At 59.5% G+C, this 21,907-nt stretch overlaps 1 protein-coding gene across 2 annotated transcripts in view; it reads right to left on the bottom strand.

The window, feature by feature from the left end:
* Nucleotides 1–3,589: 3,589 nt before the first annotated feature.
* Nucleotides 3,590–21,907, bottom strand: part of DCHS1 (dachsous cadherin-related 1) — a 51,409-nt gene continuing 33,091 nt past the window's right edge. For both annotated transcript variants that reach the window (XM_062625224.1, XM_062625225.1), the window contains exons 10-21: nucleotides 18,307–19,141; nucleotides 17,075–17,314; nucleotides 16,483–16,608; nucleotides 16,008–16,217; nucleotides 14,505–15,368; nucleotides 13,923–14,036; nucleotides 13,043–13,254; nucleotides 12,716–12,870; nucleotides 11,301–11,431; nucleotides 10,352–10,638; nucleotides 9,087–9,225; nucleotides 3,590–8,849 (exon numbers count right to left, since the gene is read on the bottom strand). In XM_062625224.1, the coding sequence (XP_062481208.1) occupies nucleotides 6,238–8,849; nucleotides 9,087–9,225; nucleotides 10,352–10,638; nucleotides 11,301–11,431; nucleotides 12,716–12,870; nucleotides 13,043–13,254; nucleotides 13,923–14,036; nucleotides 14,505–15,368; nucleotides 16,008–16,217; nucleotides 16,483–16,608; nucleotides 17,075–17,314; nucleotides 18,307–19,141 (5,925 nt within the window). In that variant the 3' untranslated portion in view covers nucleotides 3,590–6,237. The remainder of the gene's footprint in view (nucleotides 8,850–9,086; nucleotides 9,226–10,351; nucleotides 10,639–11,300; nucleotides 11,432–12,715; nucleotides 12,871–13,042; nucleotides 13,255–13,922; nucleotides 14,037–14,504; nucleotides 15,369–16,007; nucleotides 16,218–16,482; nucleotides 16,609–17,074; nucleotides 17,315–18,306; nucleotides 19,142–21,907) is intronic.

Genomic DNA, 21,907 nt, shown 5'->3' with positions numbered 1-21,907 from the left:
TTCCCTTTTCAGTTTGAACCCATCACTCCTTGACCCATCACTACAGTCCCTGATGAAGAGTCCCTCTTCAGCATCCAGTTCAGATATCCATGTCTCGTTAGAGGAGCTCAGGCTGGGCCAGTCCAGCAGCACCCCAGGGATGGATGTTTGTTGAGGGAAGCAGCTCCTGGCAGGAGAGGAATGCACGGGAGCAGCAGGGCTGGCACAGAGAGGGCTTCAAGTCTCCACTATTCCATGGGCCTGGAAGCTTACTATGAAGAGGGGCAGCAGGGAAGGATGGGAATGTCTGTGCTCCCCTCTGAGCCTGTGCTGTGACTCCCCCACCCCAGGCCGTGGGGCAGCAGAGCTGTATGGCAGTGCCTGGGCTGTCCCCGCTGCGCAGGGACTGTACATCACCAGTGCGTCCAGAGGAGCCTGAAGCACGGGGTCAGTGGCAGAGCGTGTTTGACATCCCCGTGTCAGGGCCCCGTGTCCTGGCCCTGCTGGTGCTCACACCACAGCCACAGGGGGAAGCCGCGGGCCCAAGCCATGGGCCTTGGTCAGGAGCACTGAGGGGGACAGGGCAGCGGGAGGCTCAGGACTTGGAGCCCATCGTTCGGTCCTGGGCTCAGTGTGAGGTGCCGGTGCCCTGTGCAGCAGGAGCCGTGTCTCCATCATGCTGAGCGCCTGCAGCAGCCTCTGTCCAGCTGGCACTGCAGCAGCCGCCACTTGGCTCCTGCTCCCATTTTCCTGTGCTTGTCCCCTCGGCCCTGTTCCCACACCAGGAGCTCTCCTAATTGCAATCACAACGGTGGCGTTACGGTACTTGCAGACCTCGGGGCTGGGGAAGGTTTGAGCCTTTCCTGCAGTTGAGCTCTGGACTTCGTGGCTCTTGCACCACAGAGCAGATCCCGGTGCCCATGAGCAGCGCTGAGGGCTCGGGCAGCGGTGGGGCAGAGAGTGCTGTGACCCCGGCTGCCCCAGTCAGTTTGGCTCAGCTGCACGCCGCGGCTCCCACAGCTCCCACCGGCTTTCCTGCTTCTGCAGGGCAGAGTCCAAGCCAGGAAGAGACGGACAATGGGAAAACCACCTGCCAGCCCCGGGCTGCGCATCCAGAGCAGCCGCTGCCGGGGAGGAGCCCCAGCGAGGCTCTTCCCTTGAAGCAGCACGAGGCAGCACTAAGGAGGGATTGGGCTGGGGCTGGGATCACAGCTGGGCAGGTGAGGTCCTTGCCTGGGGCTGAAGCAGCCCCGCTGTTCTCCCTGCTCTCAGCCCTGTGCTGCTCTTCAGCTGCTCCCCATGTGCAGCTCAAAGGTGGAGATGCCTCATGCGTGGGTGGGCAGCACCTGCTGCAGACCTTTGCCTCTGCTCCCTTTGGGTGGAAGAAAGCACAGTGGGGCTAAACCAGCATCTTTCCTCTTCACAGAACATCCCTCAGCGTCTCACAGATGCTGTGACCTCACCCTGTGTTCCTCAGGCTCACCCAGCCCCTGCCTGACTTCCAAAAGTTCTTCCCCTGCCACTTGAGGCTAGTCCTTGTGTCCACACAACCTGAACAGCCTCGAGAGGTGGGAACCTCATGGAGTTCAATGAGGCCAAGGCCAAGGTCCTGCCCCTAGGTTGGGGCAATCCCAGCACAGACCCAGGCTGTGGGTGACTGGATGGAGCAGCCTGCGGAGAAGGACTTGGGGTGCTGGGACAGGAGAAGCTCCCCATAACCCTGCTTCAGTGTGCACTTGAACCCAGAACCCCTCCATGTGCTGAGCTGCACCCCCAGAGTGTGAGCAGCAGCTCAGGGAGGAGATCCTGCCCCTCTGCTGGGTGAAGGGGAGACTTGAGAGCAGCTCCAGAGCCTAAAGGGGATGCAGGAAGCCTGGAGAGGGGTTTTGGACAAGGGCCTGTAGGGGAATGGCTTGAACCTGCCAGAGGAGAGACTGAGCTGAGCTCTTAGGCAGAAGCTCTTCCCTGTGAGGGTGCTGAGGCGCTGGCACAGGGTGCCCAGAGAAGCTGTGGCTGCCCCATCCCTGGCAGTGTTCAAGGCCAGGTTGGACACGGGCTGGGAGCAAGCTGCTCCAGTGGAAGGGGTCCCTGCCCGTGGTAAGGGGCTGGGACTGAAGGAGCTTTAAGGTCCCTCCCATCTCCAGCCATTCTATGACACTATGATTCTAGGACCCCCCTGCTCTATGCCCGTTCCTGGCAGATGCCAGTGCTCCTCTGAAGGTGCTGTCCATCGCACAAGCTGTGTGCTGCCTTGGGGCTCTCTGCTCCCTGCGGCTGGAAGCACACACAGTTCCCAGGGTGCAGCGCCCTGTGGTTTGCAGCAGCTGGAGGTGGGGGTGAGCAGGTTGCTCTGTGTGGTGAGCAGGGCAAGGTCTGGGCATGGTGCATGCAGGGCCTATGACATGGTGCAGCACAGGAGATTCAGGGAACAGAGCCCTGTGTCCAGCCTTGCTGATGGAAGAGCTTTCCTCGCTGCCCCTTCCCTGCGCGGACACGACTCGGGGTGTGCAGGGACGTGCATGGGGACGGCACCAGGACCTGCAGCTGCAGGGCAGGGCCACGTCTGGCAGCTCCTCTGCCGCTGCCCTGCACCGCGCAGACCTCCCGTGTCCCGGCAGCCGCCTTGTCCCTGGCAGCCGAGCCGCTCCCCTCCCCGTGCCCGGCTCCTGATGGCTCCGGCTCAGCGGCTCCAGCTGCAGCCCGCGGGGACTCTGCGCTCGGCCTTGACGCCCATCGGCTGGGGCGCTGCGGCCGCCAGCTCCAGCTGCTCACAGCTTCGGGCAGGACCTAAGAGGGATGAGGTTTGGAGATTATTCATGGATCTGTCTGGCCAAAGCCATCACGTTGGCCTGAGAGAGCCAATTGCTCTAACGAGCAGCTGCTGCTGGGCTGAGGCGCTGGGCTGCTGTGAGTAGGGGATAAAGGGGCCTCAGTACCAAGTGAATCATGGAACAGTTTGGGTAGGGAGGGACCTTAAAGCTCCTCCAGTTCCAGCCCCTGCCACGGGCAGGGACCCCTTCCACTGGAGCAGCTTGCTCCAAGCCCCTGTGTCCAACCTGGCCTTGAACACTGCCAGGGATGTGGCAGCCACAGCTTCTCTGGGCACCCTGTGCCAGCGCCTCAGCACCCTCACAGGGAAGAGCTTCTGCCTAAGAGCTCATCTCAGTCTCCCCTCTGGCAGGTTAAAGCCATTCCCCTACAGGCCCTTGTTGAAAGCCCCTCTCCAGGCTCCTTTCAGCCCCTTCAGGCACTGGAGCTGCTCTCAGGTCTCCCCTTCAGGAGCCTTCTTTTCTCCAGGCTGACCCAGCCCAGCTCTCTCAGCCTGGCTCCAGAGCAGAGCTGCTCCAGCCCTCACAGCATCAGTGCACCTCATGTGCTGGCCTGACCTGAGTCCAGGACACTGGCAGTGGTGGCTGGGCAGCACGTGCCCCAGGGACCAGAAGCTGCCACAGCGCAGCCCACGTGCCCCAGTGCATCCCAGCGCTGCCACACGAGGAGCTGAGCGGAGCCAAGAGCAGGGCACTGCTCCTCCCCGTGTGCCAGCAGCTCCTGGCCCTTCTGCCCACTGGCCGCATATGGCAAGCCCGGAGCAGCAGCAACGATGTCCGTCTCTGTACAAACAAGTGTGGTTTATTAAGGCATTTCTTTGAGGAGTTGGCACTTGGGTCCAGGCTGTGCTGGAGCGGCCATGTGCGGCCGAAGCGCAGCACCCGATACATGCAGCTCAGCGCGACACGATACAAAAGGTACAAACAAAGTAGAAAACAGGAGTCATATTACAATGTGTAAAAATAAATAACTGGCGGCAGGGCTCCTGGCGGGGCCCGTGGCCGTACTCCCCAGCCCATGGTGTGCGACACCGTGGCTGTGCCTGTGGTGTGTGACACTGCAGCTGTGCCCATGGTGTGCAACACTGCGGCTGTGCCCGTGGTGTGTGACACCGTGGCTGTGCCCGTGGTGTGTGACACTGCGGCTGTGCCCATGGCCATACTCCCCAGCCCATGGTGTGCGACACTGGGCTGTGCCCATGGTCTGCGACACCGGGGCTGTGCCCTTGGTGTGCGACACTGCGGCTGTGCCCGTGGTGTGCGACACTGCGGCTGTGCCCATGGCCATACTCTCCAGCCCATGGTGTGTGACTGTGGCACTCCAGGCTGACCCATCCCTGCTCCAGTGTCCCAGACGTGCTGCTCAGCCACCCTGGCCCGCATGGAGCTGGGGAGTGCTTGGCACCCTCAGTGCTTCCACAGCGAGCAGGGATGAGGGGTGCCTGCCCCAGAGCCTCCCAGGGCTGTCCCTGTGCTGAGGGAGGCAGAACCATCCTCCCCTCCCAGAGTCACCCGAGGTGCTCTGTGAGTTCCAGGCAGTGTAGGCATGGCCCAGCAGCACCCTCAGAGCCACCACTGCTGCTGCAGACCCCTGTCTCCCACGGTACAGGCTGGGCTGGGACCTGCATCACAGAGTGCGAGGCGGAGGGCTGAGACAGTGATGGGGCTGCAGCCACCGATGGCTCTTGGTGGGAAATGGGGAAGGAGTGGGCAAAAGTGATGGGTTCTGGCTGCTATTGTAAATCTTCTGGGGCTGGGGTTGCAGCCATGGTGCTGACATGCTTTGGGCTGAGGCTATGAAGTGGGTCTAGGAAAAGTGTGACAGGAAGGAAATTCCCCCAGCGCCTCCTCTTAGGTGGCTGGGTGTCTTCCCTGACACCACAGCCATGCTCACACCCAGGCTAACCTTGTATCTGGGGCAGCTGGTGTGCCCCACGTGCCTTGGTCCTCGCCCTTGCTCTGCACCCGTGTCTGTGTGGGTCACAGTGACTGTGAGCATCCAGGGCACCAGGGCTGCACCCTAGGGCATGGGGCCACCCACCAGGACCTACCATGGGCTGTGGGGAGCGCTGGCTGTGGGCTGCCCCATGGGTGATGTGACACTGGCTGCGAGGCTGGTTGTGCGAGTGGTGCCATGGTGAGGATGGGGACCAGCCCCATTGAAGCGTGGCTCTATCCCATGCTCACATGGTGTGCTGGAGTGGTGCTGAGCAGCCCTGGGGCCTGGCTTCTGTGCTACCCACTTTTTGGAGGTGTCCCTGGTGACAGCCTGTCCTGGGGGCCATGTCACAGTCACACTGCAGGGCCCCAGGCAGTTCGGCTGCATGGTGTCCCACACTGTGGCTGCCTGGTAACACACTGGCTGCCATTGTGCCTGCTTCAGGCCATGTGGCTTTTTGGGGTGCCCCTTCCCACCCTCCACCCTGCAGCTGAAGGCCGGGGGCAGCTGGGGCGGGAGAAGGACCCTGCCTGGTGTCACTGCGTGGTCACATCACTGCCTTTCTTGGGGCTGGGTCTTGGGGTCAGCTCTGCTGCAGCTCTCACTGCTCCTGCCAGCCCCACAGCACCACATATGCCTGGCGCATGAGCAGTGCCCGTGCCCGTGCCAAAGGGAGCTGCAGCCCAGAGGCACCTGGCCTAGGAGCAGCTACCCTGGAATGGGGCTCCCATGGTGAGCAGGGCACCCGCCTCCCAGCCCAGGCCCTGAGGAGCGGGGCTCTCCAGCAGCCCTGGGAGGGAGATCCCCTAAAAGGGTCACCTGTAGTGGTAGGAGATGGAGGGGCTTGAGAGACCCCAAAGAATGCCCTTTCCCCACAGCAGCCATGGATCAGCAAGTACAAAGGGGGCACTGCCTTCTCCTTGCACCCCAGCTTGGCCTGGGATGGGTTTCCCCTCGCTATGGGGAAGCAGGTTCGGCCATCCCCATTCCCACAGACAGCATGGGCAGACTGTCGGGGGCTGTGGCTGTACCTGCCCTGGGAGCATCACTCCCCAGCCCTGGAGCCCTTGCAGGCAAGGGGCCAGCGGGGCTCGCACAGTGTCCTGCTGCACCCAGGCTGCTGTGCAGCTGGAGCCAGCTCTGCAGTCTCTTGGGAGCACCCATCTGCTCCCAGCCTCTCGGAGCACACAGTACCATGGAGCACCATCCTGCCAGGTGCTGATCTGGGACCACGAGCAGCAGGAGGAACCATTGCCCTTGGGTGCTGGCACCAGCAGTCCATAGGGCATCAAAACCAGCACCGAATCTGCCAGACTGCAGGGACAGGAGCCAACAGCCCCAAAGCACAAAGGAACCCACAGCCCATGGGAGCCCTGGGCCAGGCAAGGTGCTGGGAGAGCAGGATTAGCACCCACAAAATGCAGCCTGGGGCTTGGCCTCGCTCCTGACCCCACATGGCTGCAGGGGGGGGAGGAGTCCATGGGCCCAGGTCTAAATCCTGAGCTCGGCCTCCTCGGGGGGCTCCAGCGAGTGCTCAGCGCTGATGGCAGAGGCAGAAGGCCCCTGGGAGATGCCAAAGGGCGAGACCACGGGGGAGCGGGCGGCCAGTGGGGACAACGAGGGGGAGAAGCTGGGTGACATGGCAGAGGAGGAGATGGAGCCCTCGTGGCTGATGGGCGAGCGGCGCAGGGAAGACGGGTGCGGGAAGGTCCTGCCCGGTGGTGGCTTGGGGGGCACAGACTTGGCACCTGGGTGGGCCACCGAGGTGATGAGGGGTGGGGGGTCGATGCGGGGCTTGGGCTCTGCCTTGGGCTTGGTTGGGAAGGGCTTGCGCAAAGAGCTCTCATCCTTGAGGCGGGCGATCTCTGTGAAGACGCTGGCCAGCGGCTGGAACTGGGGGCACCAGTTCAGCAGGTAATCCCAGTTGTAGCTGCCGCGGAGCTCCTCATCGCTGGCCACGATGGCGGTGAGCGAGCCCTCCACAGAGGGCTTGCCATCCTCTGGGAAGGTGTAGTCCTGAGGCTGGGAAGAGACGCTAAGGCCGCAGCGCACACCGAGGAAGGCGCTGCCGCCTCCATCCTCACGGTACAGCGGTGGTGGCCCCGGCAGCAGCAGCCCAGAGCCCTTCTTGCTCTTGAACCACTGGGCGCTCTCCAGGGCAGTCGGCTCGCAGGAGATATCGGACAGCTGGTCAGCATCTTGCTGGATGCCGGAGTCGGGGCCGCGGGCAGAGATGTGCTCCTGCATGGAGGCGGTGATGCTGGCCACACGCGGGTACTCATTGATCATCCGGATCTCATCATCCTCAGCGGCTTCGGCGGAGCCTCGGCCGCTGGAGTGCGAGGGGTCCAGCGAGCCGCCCCGCGTGTAGGGCCCTGCCGGCTCGCCGCCGTACCCCGGCAGGGCCTGGTGGTAAATGTGCTCGCTCCCGGGAAGCACCGGCTCCTCGCGGCCGAGCTTCTGCAGGGATCCGCTCGGCATGCGGCCCAGCGGCCCGTCCCCCTCCGGCTTCTCATGTCCCCGGCGGTGCCGAGAGCGGACCAGCGCCAGCACAATGGCCACGGCAGCCAGCACCACCACGACCCCCAGCGAGGCAGCCACGGCCACCAGCAGCAGGTTGAGGTCGGGAGCCAGGCCAAAGGAGGTGTGCGTGACATCGATGGTGACCTGTGCTGAGGCCGAGCGCGAGGCAGGCAGGGGGCTGCGCGCCTGCACCTCCAGGCTCATCTCGCGTGGCTCCCTCTTGGCACGCCCAGCCCCGGCCTGCGGCTGGCTGTCCACCCGTAGGTAGATGGTGCCTGTGGTTTGGTTGATGGCAAAGTACGGCGAGGGCTTTGCCAGGGAGTACAGTACGACACCGTCGGCCCCCTCGTCCTCATCTGTTGCCAGCACCCGCCCAATGCTCTGTCCTTTGCGGGCTCCCTCTGGGACCTCGAAGTTGAAGGAGGGGCTCAGGAAGATGGGGTCGTACTCGTCCTCCCCTGTCACCAGGACCCGCACGGTCACTGTGGCAGAGGCATTGCCGGCATCCGTGGCCTTGACGAGAAACTGGAAAGCTTTGGCTCGTTCATAGTCAAAGGTAAGGCAGGAGCGCAGCTCCCCAGAGCTGCTGTTGATGGCAAAAGCATCGCGGCCCTCAGCCACGCTGGGCTCCCCCACTGGCTGTTCCAGCACCGTGTACCGCAGCTCCCCGAAGACACCAGTGTCTGCATCGACAGCACGCAGCGTGGTGACCAGTGTGCCAGGAGGCAGGTTCTCCCGCATGCTGGCACTCAGCACCTCCACTGGGAAGTAGGGCTTGTTGTCGTTGACATCCTTCACCTCGATGGCCACCGGTACCAGCGCAAAGTGCCCACCCGGCACATCTGTGGCCTGCACCACGAGTGTGTGCACAGCCTGTGCCTCCCGGTCCAGCGGCTGCGCCAGGCACAGGGCCCCTGTGCTCTCGTGCAGCTGGAAGAGCCCGTGCTGGTCCCCTGAGCTGATGGTGTAGTGCACGTGACCGCGGGGCCCCGAGTCAGCGTCGTGGGCCACCAGGCGCAGCAGCTCGGTGCCAGCTGGCGCGCTCTCGCTCACCGCTGTGCGGTACTCAGCCCGCGTGAACACGGGCGGGTTGTCATTCACGTCCTGCACAACGATGAGCACAGGCACGGTGGTGCTGCGCTGTGGCAGGCCCCGGTCTGAGGCTGCCACAGTGAGGTTGTAGACCGGGATGGCCTCAAAGTCCAAGGGCTCCACTAGCACCAAGGCTCCCTGAGTGCGGAGGTGCCCTCCAGCCCAGGCTACCCGGCTCTCCACGCGGAAGGCGTTGCCACCGTTGCCACTCACGATGGTGTAGTCAAAGCCAGCATTCTCCCGGGAGACATCCGCATCGCCCGCTTCCAGGGTCAGCACTGTGGTTCCTGGGCGCAGGTCCTCAGGGACGCTGGCATTGTAGTGTGGCTCCTGGAAGCTGGGGCTGTGGTCATTCACATCCAGCACCTGGAGCTGCACCGTGGCCCAGGAGGAGAGGCTGGGCGAGCCATGGTCATGGGCTTCCACCACCAGGTCCAGGGTAGGCTGACTGGCATCAAACTCCAGCTGCCGGAGCGTGAAGAGGGTCCCTGTGAGGGCACAAAGAGTCAGCATGGGGGAGACACTAGGGAAAGGGCACTGGGGTTGTTGGCTGGAAGCACAAGTGTCTGGGATGCCCCAGTGGGAATGTTCAGGGCCACAGCACCACATCTGCCTCACCGGCCACTCCAGACAGTGACCTGGTGAGGGGCTGTGCCCAGGCCAGCATGGGGCACAGCCAGAGCACCCCACGGGACGGGTCCCACTCAGCAGCCAGCACCACGCACCATTGCTGGGGTCGATGGCGACATCAGGGCTGGGCATGGCCAGGCGGAAGGTGACATCCCCGTTGGTCCCCGCGTCTGGGTCGGTTGCGCTCATGGTGAGAATGACGCTGCCTGCGGGCGTGTGCTCTGGCAGCAGCACCTGGGAGAGGAGGAAGCCCCAGTCAGTGCCTGGTGCCCCAGGCTGGGAGCCAGCCACTGGGGCTGGGAGGGGCCAGGGCAACGACAGCCAAGGTGGCCCAGCTCCGCGCTGGCCAGAGCTTTTGCCACCTCTGCACCAGAGCTGGCACACAGAGGGGACCTGGCCCACATGCACAGCACCTCGCCTTGTTAGTGTGACTCCCAGTCAGCTTCAGCAGCCAGTTCCTGATCCTTTTCTCTACTTTGCTACTCCGAAGAACTCTTTAATAGCTAATACTTTCTCCACAGAAGGTATTTCACACAAATCAAAACAGCTCTTGTCTTTCTGGCGTGCCAAACACATACCAACAGACAGTCCCACTGGCCTGTGCTCTCACAGCCTCCAAGCATTTCTGTGGCTTCTCAGCTCCTTGAACCTCTGCACCAGAGATGCAGCACACTGCATCAGTCAGCCCTTATTCAGTAATCTGCTTGGGGGGCCTCAGGCCAGGTCTTGCCAGAAACATTTGTCCAGGTTGTGACCCATCTCCCACCACTTCTACCTTCCCACTCTTTCCATGAGGAAAGATAGAGAGGGGCTTTAGACAAGGGCCTGTAGGGCCAGGCCAAGGGGAATGACTTTAACCTGCCCGAGGGGAGACTGAGCTGAGCTCTTAGGCAGAAGCTCTTCCCTGGGAGGGTGCTGAGGCGCTGGCACAGGGTGCCCAGAGAAGCTGTGGCTGTCCCATCCCTGGCAATGTTCAAGGCCAGGTTGGACACAGGGGCTTGGAGCAAGCTGCTCTAGTGGAAGGGGTCCCTGCCCAAGGCAGGGGGTTGGAGCTGGAGGAGCTTTAAGGTCCCTTCCAACACAAGCCAGTCTGTGAGTCTGTGAATCTAGGATCTGATCTATTCCAGCATGAACTGTCTGAAAGCGGCTGATCCCAGTGCCATGTGTCTGGTGTCAGCCTCCTAGCTACATCACAGGGACAGCATGAGGAGTGTCAGGGTATGAATGGGAGCCCAGAAAGAGAGGGGCCAGAACAGGCTCAGACCCCAAGAAGTCTCTGTGCCTTGCAAGGCCAGGTAGGAGCAGCAGAGGGGTTTGTGTGGGACAGACCCTGCTGCTGGCAGACCTCTGTGTGTGGTACCTGATAGAAGCCCTGGCTGAAGGTCGGAGAGTTGTCATTCACATCCTCCACAATGACAGTGAGGTTGGCCTCGGTCTCATGCAGGGTGTCGGAGGCTCGCAGGGTGAGAGTGTAGTGGCTGCGCTGCTCATAGTCCAGAGGCGCTGTGAGCGCAATGCGTCCGCCGTAGCGCAGCACACTGAAAGTGCCCACAGCATCCCCATCCAGCAAGAGCGTGTAGGAGAGCGCAGGGCCCGAGTCCACATCATTCCCAGTCAGTTGGGCTATCTGGGTGCCCAGCAGAGTGTCTGTGGAGAGGCCAGGCATGAGCAAGCAGAGCCCCCTCCTCAGAAAGCAACTGACTCTCACTGGGAAGCCAGCTCAGTGCAGAGCCTGAGCACCAGGGACAAGAGAAGTTTTTCCCAGAGAAGCTGTGGCTGCCCCATCCCTGGCAGTGTTCATGGCCAGGCTGGACACAGGGGCTTGGAGCAAGCTGCTCTATGGAAGGGGTCCCTGCCTGTGGCAGGGGTTGGAGCTGGAGGAGCTTTAAGGTCCCTTCAACCCAAACCATTCTCTGATACTATGACAAAGAGAGACACTGGGAGGGGGACAGGGAAGGTCTATGGAGCTGGGCTGGGCAGGCCGAGGTTGGCATAGGGCACACAGCGAGCAGGCAGGGGAGGTGTGTGCAGCCACAGCTCCTGCAGAGCTGGCCAAGGCCAGGGATGAGCTGGGAGTTCAGCTGGTTCTCTTGGGACACATCTGCAGCATCAGGGCAGTACTGACGCCATGTACACGGGGCAGTGCCAAGGGACTTCGGGGGAGCTCTGCCTGTGGGGCAGTGTGGGCCAGCCCTGGCAAGGGCAGGGACAGGTTACCCTGGATGCTTCTTCCCGACCCTCGGGTGTGCATCATACCTCACCCTGTGCCATAGGTGCCACATTACCTCATGGGGCTGAGCTGCACTTACTCTCTGGGACCCGCACCTCCCAGGGAAATGGGATGGTGGGGCTGTTGTCGTTGACGTCCATCACCACCACAGTCAGCGTGGCTGAGCCCACCAGCGGCGGGGTCCCTCTGTCCATGGCTGTTACCACCAAACTGTGGGTAAGCACAAAGGCACAACACACGGTTCACAGGCATGTGGCACGTGTGTGAGGGGCAATGCATGCATGCACTGCATCTGGAACATGTTGGGGGGATTCCTTCATGTAAGCACAGGCTGAAGGATGTGTATGTGGCAGGGGAACTGTGCACAGCATCTGTAGTGTCTGGGGCAACAGATATGTGCAGAGCATCTGGAAAGCATGTGCGGGGCAGTGGACGTGTGCCCGAGTAGAGGGCAGGGCAGCAGACGGAAGCACGTTTAAGGTGTGTGTTTGGAGGGCAGTGGGTTTGTGAACACACAAACAACCTCTGAATGTGGGCACAAGCCTTTGGAGCATGTGGTGGGCAGTGGATTCATGCCCAGCCCTGGCACGGGCACAAGGGACAGAAGATGCATGGCTGGAGGCTTTGGCAAGGGGAGGGAGGGGATGCATCCCCGGCAGGAGTCAGAGACCTTTTTGGGGGATGATGCAGGCAGACCATACTGTGGGGTGCAGGCAGGGAGGCATCTGGAGCATTCCCAGGTGTTGGGGAATGCACGGAGCCTCTCTGTGAAATGGTGATGGGTATGGGAATGGAACGAATGCCCTAGGTCTCCCCATGCCTGGGTAGAGAGACATGCAGCCACTGCAGCATGCATACTGGGGGGGAGAACATAGCCTGGGGGAGTGGCAGGAGCTGTTCCTTGTGTATGAACCATGAATGTCTACAGAGTAGGGGAAGACTTAAATTCATCGTGCGTGTGCTTGCCACTACCTTACATAGGTGTGGCTAGACTGGCTGATGTCTGGAGTGTGTGCACATGGTGAGGGGCCCAAAGGGCCTGGATTGACTGCAGCAGGACTTGCAAGAGAGGTCAGGGCAGTGCAGAGCCCCTGGAGCATGGTGGCAGGGCAGAAGGGTGCAATGTACGGGAGTGGGAAGGGACTGAGCATATGAGGCCTGGATTAAGCAGGCAGGAAAGGGGATGGATGCAGCCACTGAAGAGACCACTACCCCCCTTCACAATCTTCGCAGCTTTGCAGAGCCAAGCTGAACAGAGCTCTGGATCATCTGATGGCCATCTGTCATGCCTTCAATACCATGTGCTCCCCATGTTAACACTAAGCCTAAATTCCTGCTGTTTGGCAAAACCATTGAACAGACAGGGCTGAGACAGCTTTGGGTGGCACCGAGCAGCAGAGCATCAATCGCTGCTTGGTGTCAGCATGTCTGAGGATGCTGCTCCACTGCTATGCCCCTCACACCTGTGGCACAAATTAGTCTGGCTCCACTCACCGGGTCTGAGACCAGATCTCCCTGTCCAGGATGGCAGCAGTAGTGATGGTGCCAGTCTGAGGGTCGATGTGATACAAGCCTGTCATTGGCAGGGACTGGTTGATGGCATAAGTCACCTGCCCGTTTGCTCCCTGATCCAAATCATCTGCCAGGACCTGCAAAGCCACAGGAGAGGTTCGGCAGTGTGGTTGTGGAGCCCTGCAAGCCACAGCCCTCCAAAGGCTGGACCTCTCCATAGGCACCAGCCCCAGGCCCATGGTCCATCCCCTCACCCCAGCAGAGAGGCAGGCCAGGGGCCGATGTCCCTGTGTGTGTCCCCAGGGATACCTGGATGACAGGTGAGTCGTAGCTCTGTGACTCCCAGATGAATGCCACATAGTTCTGCAGCTGGAAGCGTGGCAAGTTGTCATTCACATCTTGCAGGTTCAGGTTTATGGCCATGAAGCCGAAGGAAGCTGCTGTCTCTGCCTGGACCACCAGGCGCAGCCGGGGGCTGGCCTCAAAATCCAGGCTGCTGGAGTCCTGGACTGAGATGGCACCTGGGAGCAGGGGACAGCAGGATGGGGCGGGTGAAGAGGGGGTGAGAGACGCATCAGCATATCCACCCCCCTTCTTCTCTTTCATTCCTTCATTCCCTTGCACTCAGTCTATCCCTCTGCTTACCCAGCTATTCTCAGAAACAGCACACTGAGCTCTTTTGAGCCCTCTCCAAACCAACAGCCTTCTTGCTAGCCACAGTCATCAGCCCTGGGTGATAGACCCTGCACCCCACACAGGCAGCTTGTGCTTACATTGCAGCATGCAACAGCCCTCCTACTATGGAGACACCATCTGAGCTGCTCCATGTTAAGCCCCATGCTGCTGCACAAGCTCCAAGCTAAAGTCATCTTATTGCAGCTATTGGTCTAGGCCAAATCCTTACAGACAAACTGCATGAGATGCCAGAAAATACAAAGAAAACAGTCAGTAGCCTTCTGCCTTCCGAAGGGCTGTTCCTGCCTGGGACAGAAGCAGCAGAGCCTGAGGTTCCACAGTATGGGGTTGAGGATGCTCCTGTGACATTCCCCGCTCTTGTCCACAGCAGGCACTTAAGTATGCTCTCCAACTACTAACAGCCTGTGTTCCTGTGCCCTTTCGGGGGGCTCTGGGCACAGACTGCCTCCCACTTGTCCACTTGCTACTTGCCCTGGTGGTCTTGTTGCCATACCTGAGCTGGGCTGGATGAGGAAAGCCTTCTTCTCATTGCCGCTGACAATACTGTAGGTGATGTGTCCGGATGAGCCCCCCATGTGCACGGCCTGGATGCTCGCCACAGCAGTGCCTGTGGAAGAGTGACACTGTGAGAAGGGGCAGCAGAGCCTCATGGCCTAAGTGGACAGCGGGTCAAGGTGTGAGGGCAGCACGTGCTGTCCCACAGGAACACAGCTCTGCCCGAGGACACTGAGGACGCAACTTTGGGCTGGGAGCCAGAACTCATGGGCCTGCCCATGGTCACCTCCATGGTCTCACTGTGACCCCTGGGGCCCCTCCAGAAGTAACTGGACATGCGTGACTGCCAGCAGTGCTCTGACCCTCCCCAGCAATCCCACAGGAATTACCACTCTGAACAGCTTGGGCACTGGTCAGATCCCATAGTCCCTTGGGTCTACCCAAAGCATAATGGGGCTCCCCAGGACCAGGCAGTGCTCCCTGTTTGAGCTTCCCACAGCACTGCCAGCCCAGCACCCACCTCCCCTCCTGTCCTGCCCTATTTCACCCCAGCACTTGCTGGACACTGCCCAGGCGATACCTGGGGCAGCGTTTTCTGGCAGAGCCACGTCACTGGTGCTCCGGGGAAAGCGCAGCCCGCGGAAGGGCTCTTCCTGCACATGGATCACCACCACCCCAGTTGAGGAGAGTGCCGGCTGCCCCAGGTCTGTGGCCAGGATGAAAAGCGTCCGCTGGCGCTGGCTGAGCGAGCCCAGGGGCTGCAGCAGTTGGATATCCCCGGTGTAGGAGTTGATGGCGAAGGCAGAGTTGGGGGTGGCAAGGCGGTACAGGATGGAGGCATTAGCACCCGCATCCCTGTCCTCTGCCCTCATGGTGGCCACGACCTGCTTCAGTGGTGTGTGGCGGGACAAGTTTACAGTGAGTGGGCTGTGCAGGAAGGCAGGGGCATGGTCATTGACATCTCGCACAGTGATGGTGACACGCACGGCTGCGCTCTTGGGCTCCCATGGTGCCGAGTCCACAGCCTTGGCCAGGAAGCTGTAGCTGGGCTGGTGCTCCCGGTCCAGCGCCTGGGTGCTGCTGATGCGCCCACTCTGCGGCTCAACCTGGAACATGCCAAGGGATTCGTTGCCCAGGTAGTAGGAGACCTGCCCATTTGTGCCCTCATCTGGGTCATGAGCCACCAGCTGCAGCACCAGCGCACCGACAGGCAAGTTCTCTGGCACCTCCACCATGTAGGCAGCTTGAGTGAAACCAGGAGTGTTGTCATTGAGGTCCAGCACCTTCACGTGCACGGACATGGTGGCACTGCGTGGGGGAGTGCCGTGGTCTTGCACCACCACTGTGAGGCTGTAGGAAGCAACTTGCTCCCGGTCAAGAGCTTGTGCAGTGGAGAGGACACCAGAAACTGGGTCTAGGCTGAAATCCTGCCCAGGGTCTCCATCTGAAAAAGAGAGGGAATAACAAGACTATAACCTGGTCTAGTGGAAGGTGCCCCTGCCTGTGGCAGGCGATTGGAACCGGATGAGCTTTAAGGTCCATAACCATAGTTATTCTGTGATAACTAGTACAAGGAAGGACCTGCCCCATGCTGCCCAGAGAGGACAGGAAAAAGTCCATCCCAGTGTGGCCTGGCAGGGAAGGTACAGTGAATTCTTCTCTCTACAGCCCCAGTGGGATTGAACCTCTTTGGTCCAGCTCTGTGTGACTTTAAGAACTGGCTCCAACAGCTTACAGGCCAGAGCTTCTGCCAATAGGGAGCCCCAGATAACACAGGGCATGATCTCAGTAAAGAGATCACACTCAGCAACCTCTAAATTCAACAGGTCAGAGCAACCAAGGGAGGTATGGAACTAGTCCAAGCCTGGGGAACCAGGCAAGAGCCTGGGGAATAAGGAAGTGCAGCCTGTCCAGATCCTGAGGGGCTTTTTACTCGGTGCAGAGAAACTGGAGGGTTGAGAAGTGGCAGTAGCTACATGTGGTCTGGAGTAGAGAGAACTGAAGTGGAACAGGAAGTGCCATGGGTGATGCAGGCAAGCTGGGGCAGCTGCCAAGAGAAGCTGCATTGCTCTGGTGGCCTCACCTGCCAGGCGGTATTCCAGGCGCCCGTTCTCGCCTCCATCAGGGTCGGTGGCCCGCAGGGTGTAGAGTGCCACACGGCTCTGGTTCTCTGGGACCTCCACGGAGCAGGACTCACTTTCAAGGTGTGGTGCGTGGTCATTCTCGTCCCCTACTGTTATCCGTACAGTTGCCTTGGAGAGGTTGGGGGGCAGGCCACCATCCCGAGCATAGACTGCAGGAACATAGCAAGAGCACTGCAGGCTGCGCTGCTGATGAGGAGCTGCTATCAAGGATTTCATGTGCACGTCCACACAATCCCAGGGGCAGCCAGGCATGGGATCGTCAGCATTCCTGCATGTTCAAACCACCCTGTGTGCCTCACAGACCCCCATCATGCTCATGTCCTGCCCTCCCCCAGCAGTGGGGAGCACCCATGCAACCCCCTGTGCTCCCTACCCTATGTCTGGTGCACTCCTTGTGCCCCAGCACAGCCCTACCCATTAGCACATGTTGCTCCTGCTCCTCGCGGTCCAGGGTGTGTGTGGTGGTGATGAGCCCTGTCTGTGGGTTGATGGAGAAGAGCCCCCCAGAGAGGCCCCCATAGGACACCTGCCCATTGGCACCTGCATGGAAAAACATGGTTTGAGCAGCCCAGCAGCAACCCCAGAAGCCCCTCGTTTGGCTGCAGCTCTGAACCTGCCTCCTCCCATGCTTCCCACCCAGGCATCGCACAGGCTATGGGACATGACCTCACCCCTGGCAGGTAAAGCTGGAATAGAGAAGTGTGGTGGTGGGAAGTCCCAGCCCAGTCCAGCTTGCAGAAGGGAAAATAGGCCAAGAAACCCCCAAGGAACAAAGGCCACTGTTCTGGGGAGCAGAGGGAATCACAGTCCCTATTCTCATTTTCAGCTTCTCTCAGGATCCAGCCCATTACTCATCTGCAGGCCAGGAAATGATCCATCCCTGTCGTGGTCAGCGAGGCTCTCCAAACCAGGTGTGAGAGAGCAGAGTGCACCTGGTCCTAGGTGCTGCACCTCCACAAGGGCCCCTGACAGAACTGGGCAGCCCATCCTTGCCCTGCATCCTCACCCAGGTCCCGGTCCGTGGCCAGCACCTGCAGCACGGGACTGCCAGCCGGCAAGTTCTCCATGATGTGAGCTTCGTACTCGGGTTTCTCAAAAGTGGGAGCTTCGTCGTTGACATCCAGCACCAGCACGGCCAGCAGCTGCGTGGCGGAGCGGCGCGGGAAGCCGTGGTCCACGGCCACCACGGTCAGGTTGTGCTGCACCACCTCCTCCCGGTTCAGAGCCCGCACGATGGAGAGTGCACCTGCAGACATGGGGAGAGCGGCGGGCTGGGACCGTGTGGCACCACAGCTCCCAGGGCAGAGCTACTGCAGGACTGCTGGCACTGGGGTGAGCCAGGGACAGTCAGGTCTCGAGGACTTGGGGGTGTTGGGTGAGGAGAAGCTCCCCATGACCTGGCTTCGGTGTGAGCTTGAGTCCAGAACCCTCCCATGTGCTGGGCTGCACCCCCAGAGCATGAGCACCAACTCATGGGATGGGATTCTCCCCCTCTACTGTGCTCTGGGGAGACCCCACTTGGAGTACTGCATACAATTCTGGTGTCCCCAACATAAGAAGGACATGATGCTGTTGGAGCAAGTCAATAGGAGGCCATGAGGATCAGGGGCTTGAGCACCTCCCATATGAAGTCAGGGTGAGAACATTGAGGCTGTTCAGCCTGGAGAAGAGAAGCTGCTTGGAGACCTCAGAGCAGCTTCCAGTATCTGAAGGGGGCCTACAAGGAAGCTGGAGGGTACTCTTCATCAGGGACTGTAGTGACAGGACAAGGAGTAGTGGATTAAAACTGAAACAGGGGAAATTTAAATTGGATATAAGGAAGAAGTTCTTTACTGTAAGGGTAAAGGGTAAGGCACTGGAATGGGTTGCCCAGGGAAATGATGAATGCTCCATCCCTGGCGGTGCTCAAGGCCAGGTTGGACAGAGCCTTGGGTGACATGGTTTAGTGTGAGGGGTCCCTGCCCATGGCAGGGGAGTTGGAACTGGATGATCTTAAGGTCATTTCCAACCCTAACTGTTCTATGATTCTATGATTTAAGAGGGACAGCAGTATCATGCCAACCAGATGCTATGCTTAGAGCCCTCCACACCCCACCAGTCTCCCCCCTCCAGGCTCCTCAGCCCTCGCCCTCCTCCTGTGTACTGTGCTCATCCCCCAGATGCGTGTATCCCTGCATGCTCCTCAGCCTGTGTTCCCAGTGTCCCTGCTGCCCATGCTGCATCCTCCTGGGCCCTCACCTGTGCTGGGGTTCAGGTGGAAGCGTCCATCACTGTTGCCTGCTCTCAGTGAGTAGCTCACACGCCCGTTCTCCCCCAGATCCTTGTCCTGGGCCACCACATGCAGTGCCACAAACCCCGTGGGCTGGTCCTCCATGACGCTGACAGCAGCAGGCGAGAGGAACACGGGCGCGTTGTCATTCTCATCGGTCACAAACACGCGGGCCGTGACAGCTGCCGAGCGGCGCTGGCTGATGTTGCGAGCCTGGTCCGTGGCCTCCACCACCAAAAGGAAGGAGGCAGCAGCCTCCCGGTCAAGGCTCTGGCTGAGGGTGAGCAGCCCCGAGCGGCTGTCGAGCTGGAAGGGAGCCCCGGCTGGCTCCTGGTGCAGCAACGCGTACCGCACTTGGCTGTTGGGACCCACCCCATCCCTATCCAGTGCCTGGAAGGTGAAGATGGATGAGCCAGCCTGGGTGTTTTCAGGCACCACGATGGTGATGGGATCTTCTGGGAAGGTGGGTGCCTGGTCATTGCAGTCCTGCACGTGGATCTGGACCAGCACCAGCCGGCTGGAGGGGTATCCATGCTGAGTGTCCTCGGCGCTCACCTGAAGCACATGCCGCGCCCCAGCTTCGTAGTCCAGCTCCCGGGCAGCGTAAATCTCCCCTGTCACACTGTCAACCACAAAGGTGCCATCCCCACCACCTCCTACCAGTGTGTAGGTCAGCTGTCCTCGCGCAGGGGCGTCTGGGGGTGCCACTGAGCCGATCACGGAGCCTGGCTTGACCCCCTCAAGAGGATGCAGGGTCAGCACAGTGGCATCAGGCCGCGGCAGCACGCGGGAGGATGGCAGTACCTGGGAGAAGAGGCAGCAGTGAGGGTGCTGTGTGCTGGGGGTCCTATCAGGGAGGCAGTGGAGAGGGGGAGGAGGGGCCTGCACAGAGCAGGACTCAGGCGGCAGGGTCCTGTGGCCTAACAGATGAGTAACAGCCTGAAAAACATACTGAGCATAAGCATGGGTTTGACAGGGTGGAAGCCGAGCATCGCCGTGGGAGCTCGGGTGGGTGCAGACAGAACGGCTGACCAGGCAGAGGAGCCCCAGGGGGATCCCATCAAAGTGTTTCAATACCTGAAGGGAAAGTGCAAAGAGGATGGAGCCAGAATCTTCCCAGTGGTGCCCAGTGCCAGGATCAGAGGCAACAGGCACAAGCTGAAGCACAGGAGGTTCCCTCTGAATATAAGGAAATGTTTCCCTGTGAAGGTGACAGAGCTCTGGCACAGATTGCTCAGGGAGGTGGTGGAGCCTCCATCCCTGGAGACACTCAAAAGCCACCTGGACATGGGCCTGAGCAACTGACTCTGGGTAGCCCTGCTTCAGCAGGGGTGTGGATAAGATGATCTCCAGAAGAGCCTTCCCACCTTGTCTATTCTGTGAGTCTGTTTGTGTTAGATATTGAAAAGGCAACAGACAACAGCAGAAGCAATTCTGCAAAAGATAAGCAAGAGTGGGCAAGAAGAGAGGTAACACTCATCCATTTGAGAGGTACAGAGAAGAAACCTAACCCAGCATGACCTGAAGATACATAAATACTATCACTACTTTTATTAAAGATACTGAAGTTAATCCGGGGATGAGGTGCACTTGTGGATGGGAGAGACATGAAAAGCTGTAGTGTTATCTTAAGAGAAAATGGGCTGAAGTGCACTCATGTGGGCCTGCTTGAGCGAGTCCAGGGGAGGCCACAGAGTTGCTGTGAGGGGTGAAGCAGCTCTCTTCTGGAGCCAGGCTGAGAGAGCTGGGCTTGTTCAGCCTGGAGAAGAGAAGGCTCCTGAAGGGGAGACCCTAGAGCAGCTCCAGTGCCTAAAGGGGCTGCAGGAAAGCTGGAGAGGGGCTTGGGACAAGGGCCTGTAGGGACATGCCAAGGGGAATGGCTTTAACCTGCCCAAGGGGAGACTGAGCTGAGCTCTGAGGCAGAAGCTCTTCCCTGTGAGGGTGCTGAGGCGCTGGCACAGGGTGCCCAGAGAAGCTGTGGCTGCCCCATCCCTGGCAGTGTTCAAGGCCAGGTTGGAAGGGCCTTGGAGCAAGCTGCTCTAGTGGAAGGTGTCCCTGCCTGCGGCAGGGGCTGGAACTGGAGGAGCTTTAGGGTCCCTTCAACAAAAACCAGTCTGGGATTATACGATTCTTTGTCAAGGAGTTGGGGAAAAAGAGAACACAGCAATACCATCAGCCAGGGTCGTATCAAAACAAGCCACTGCCAAGTGAATTGCTACATGACAGGGATGGAAGCCAGCATTGCAGGGACACTAGCCTGGCAGACTAACATCAGCACTTTGAAGGCTGTATGTCGTGGTTTAAGCCCAATTGGCAACTCAGCCACTCAGCCGCACTCTCATTCCCCCCCCTTCCTTCCTTCCACCTACTCCCGGAGGGATGGGGAGGAGAATAGAAAGAATGTAACTCCCACAGGTTGAGATAAGGACAGTACAGTAACTAAGGTATAACACAAACCACTGCTGCTACCACCAATAATAATAATTATAAGGGAAATCACAAGGGAAGAGAATACAACTGCTCACCACCCGCTGACCGATACCCAGCCTGACCCGAGCAGTGATCTAGCCCTTCTGGGTAACTGCCCCCAGTTTCTATACTGGGCATGACGTGCTGTGGTATGGAATACCTCTTTGGCTAGTTTGGGTCAGGTGTCCTGTCTCTGCTTCCTCGTGGCTTCCCCTCCCCCTTGGCAGAGCACGAGACCCAGACAGTCCTTGGTCAGAGTAAACATTACTGAGCAACAACTAAAAGCATCAGTGTCATCAGCGCTGTTCCCAGGCTGAAAGTCAAAACCACAGCACTGCACCAGCTACTAAGAAAGAGAAAAATGACTGCTACTGCTGAACCCAGGACACTGCAGAACAACTTCAATGGCAAGAACGGTTGCAGACATAGCATAAAGAGGAAATTGTATAAAACGTATTTGGAATGGCTGAGGGCAGATGTGCCAGGCTAACACCATGCTTCCCTCCCTGAAGCAAAGAAGATAAAGTGTGTCGAACTGGCCTGGGTGTTAGCTGGGCTCTGATGCAGTAGCACATGGGAGAGGCCTCATTAAATTGAAAAGAGGCAAAGGATGGATGTAGCTATGTAACAGAAAAGACTAAAAGACTGTCTGGCTCAAGGAGTGTGATTTGCAGACCTTTGCAGAGATGGCTCTTGGGCCTGACACTTCCTGCAGATAGGTGCAAGGTCAAAAGAAAGCTGAGAACCTTATGAGCTTGTTAATGATGTTAGAGGGCACTCCTTCAGATAAGTTGATCAAAACAGCCTTGGGAACTGCAAAAACAGGGACAGGAGATGTGAAATGGTGTACTGCGCCTTGACTGGGGGGAAACCAGAGTCCACTTCAAAAGGGATTTTTGCATTACTAACAACAGGGAAAGGACTTGGCTTTCTGGGCCAATGACAGTGAGTGCCAAAGTGATACTGATGCGAAGAACACCTTGCATGTCAGGACCACTGTTTTCAGTAGATGCTTGGAAGAATTATAATGTCTTTATGCACGGATCTCTAAAGACTTTTCTGTGACAGCGTATCTAGGATAGTGTAGACCGTCCAAGTCTG

This window comes from Pezoporus occidentalis, unplaced genomic scaffold, assembly GCF_034315485.1.
Source record: "Pezoporus occidentalis ecotype Australia unplaced genomic scaffold, CSIRO_AGI_Poc_V1 ctg279, whole genome shotgun sequence".
NCBI lineage: Eukaryota > Metazoa > Chordata > Aves > Psittaciformes > Psittacidae > Pezoporus > Pezoporus occidentalis.
Note: the sequence above shows the minus strand (reverse complement) of the source record. Positions and strands in the feature narration are given on the sequence as shown.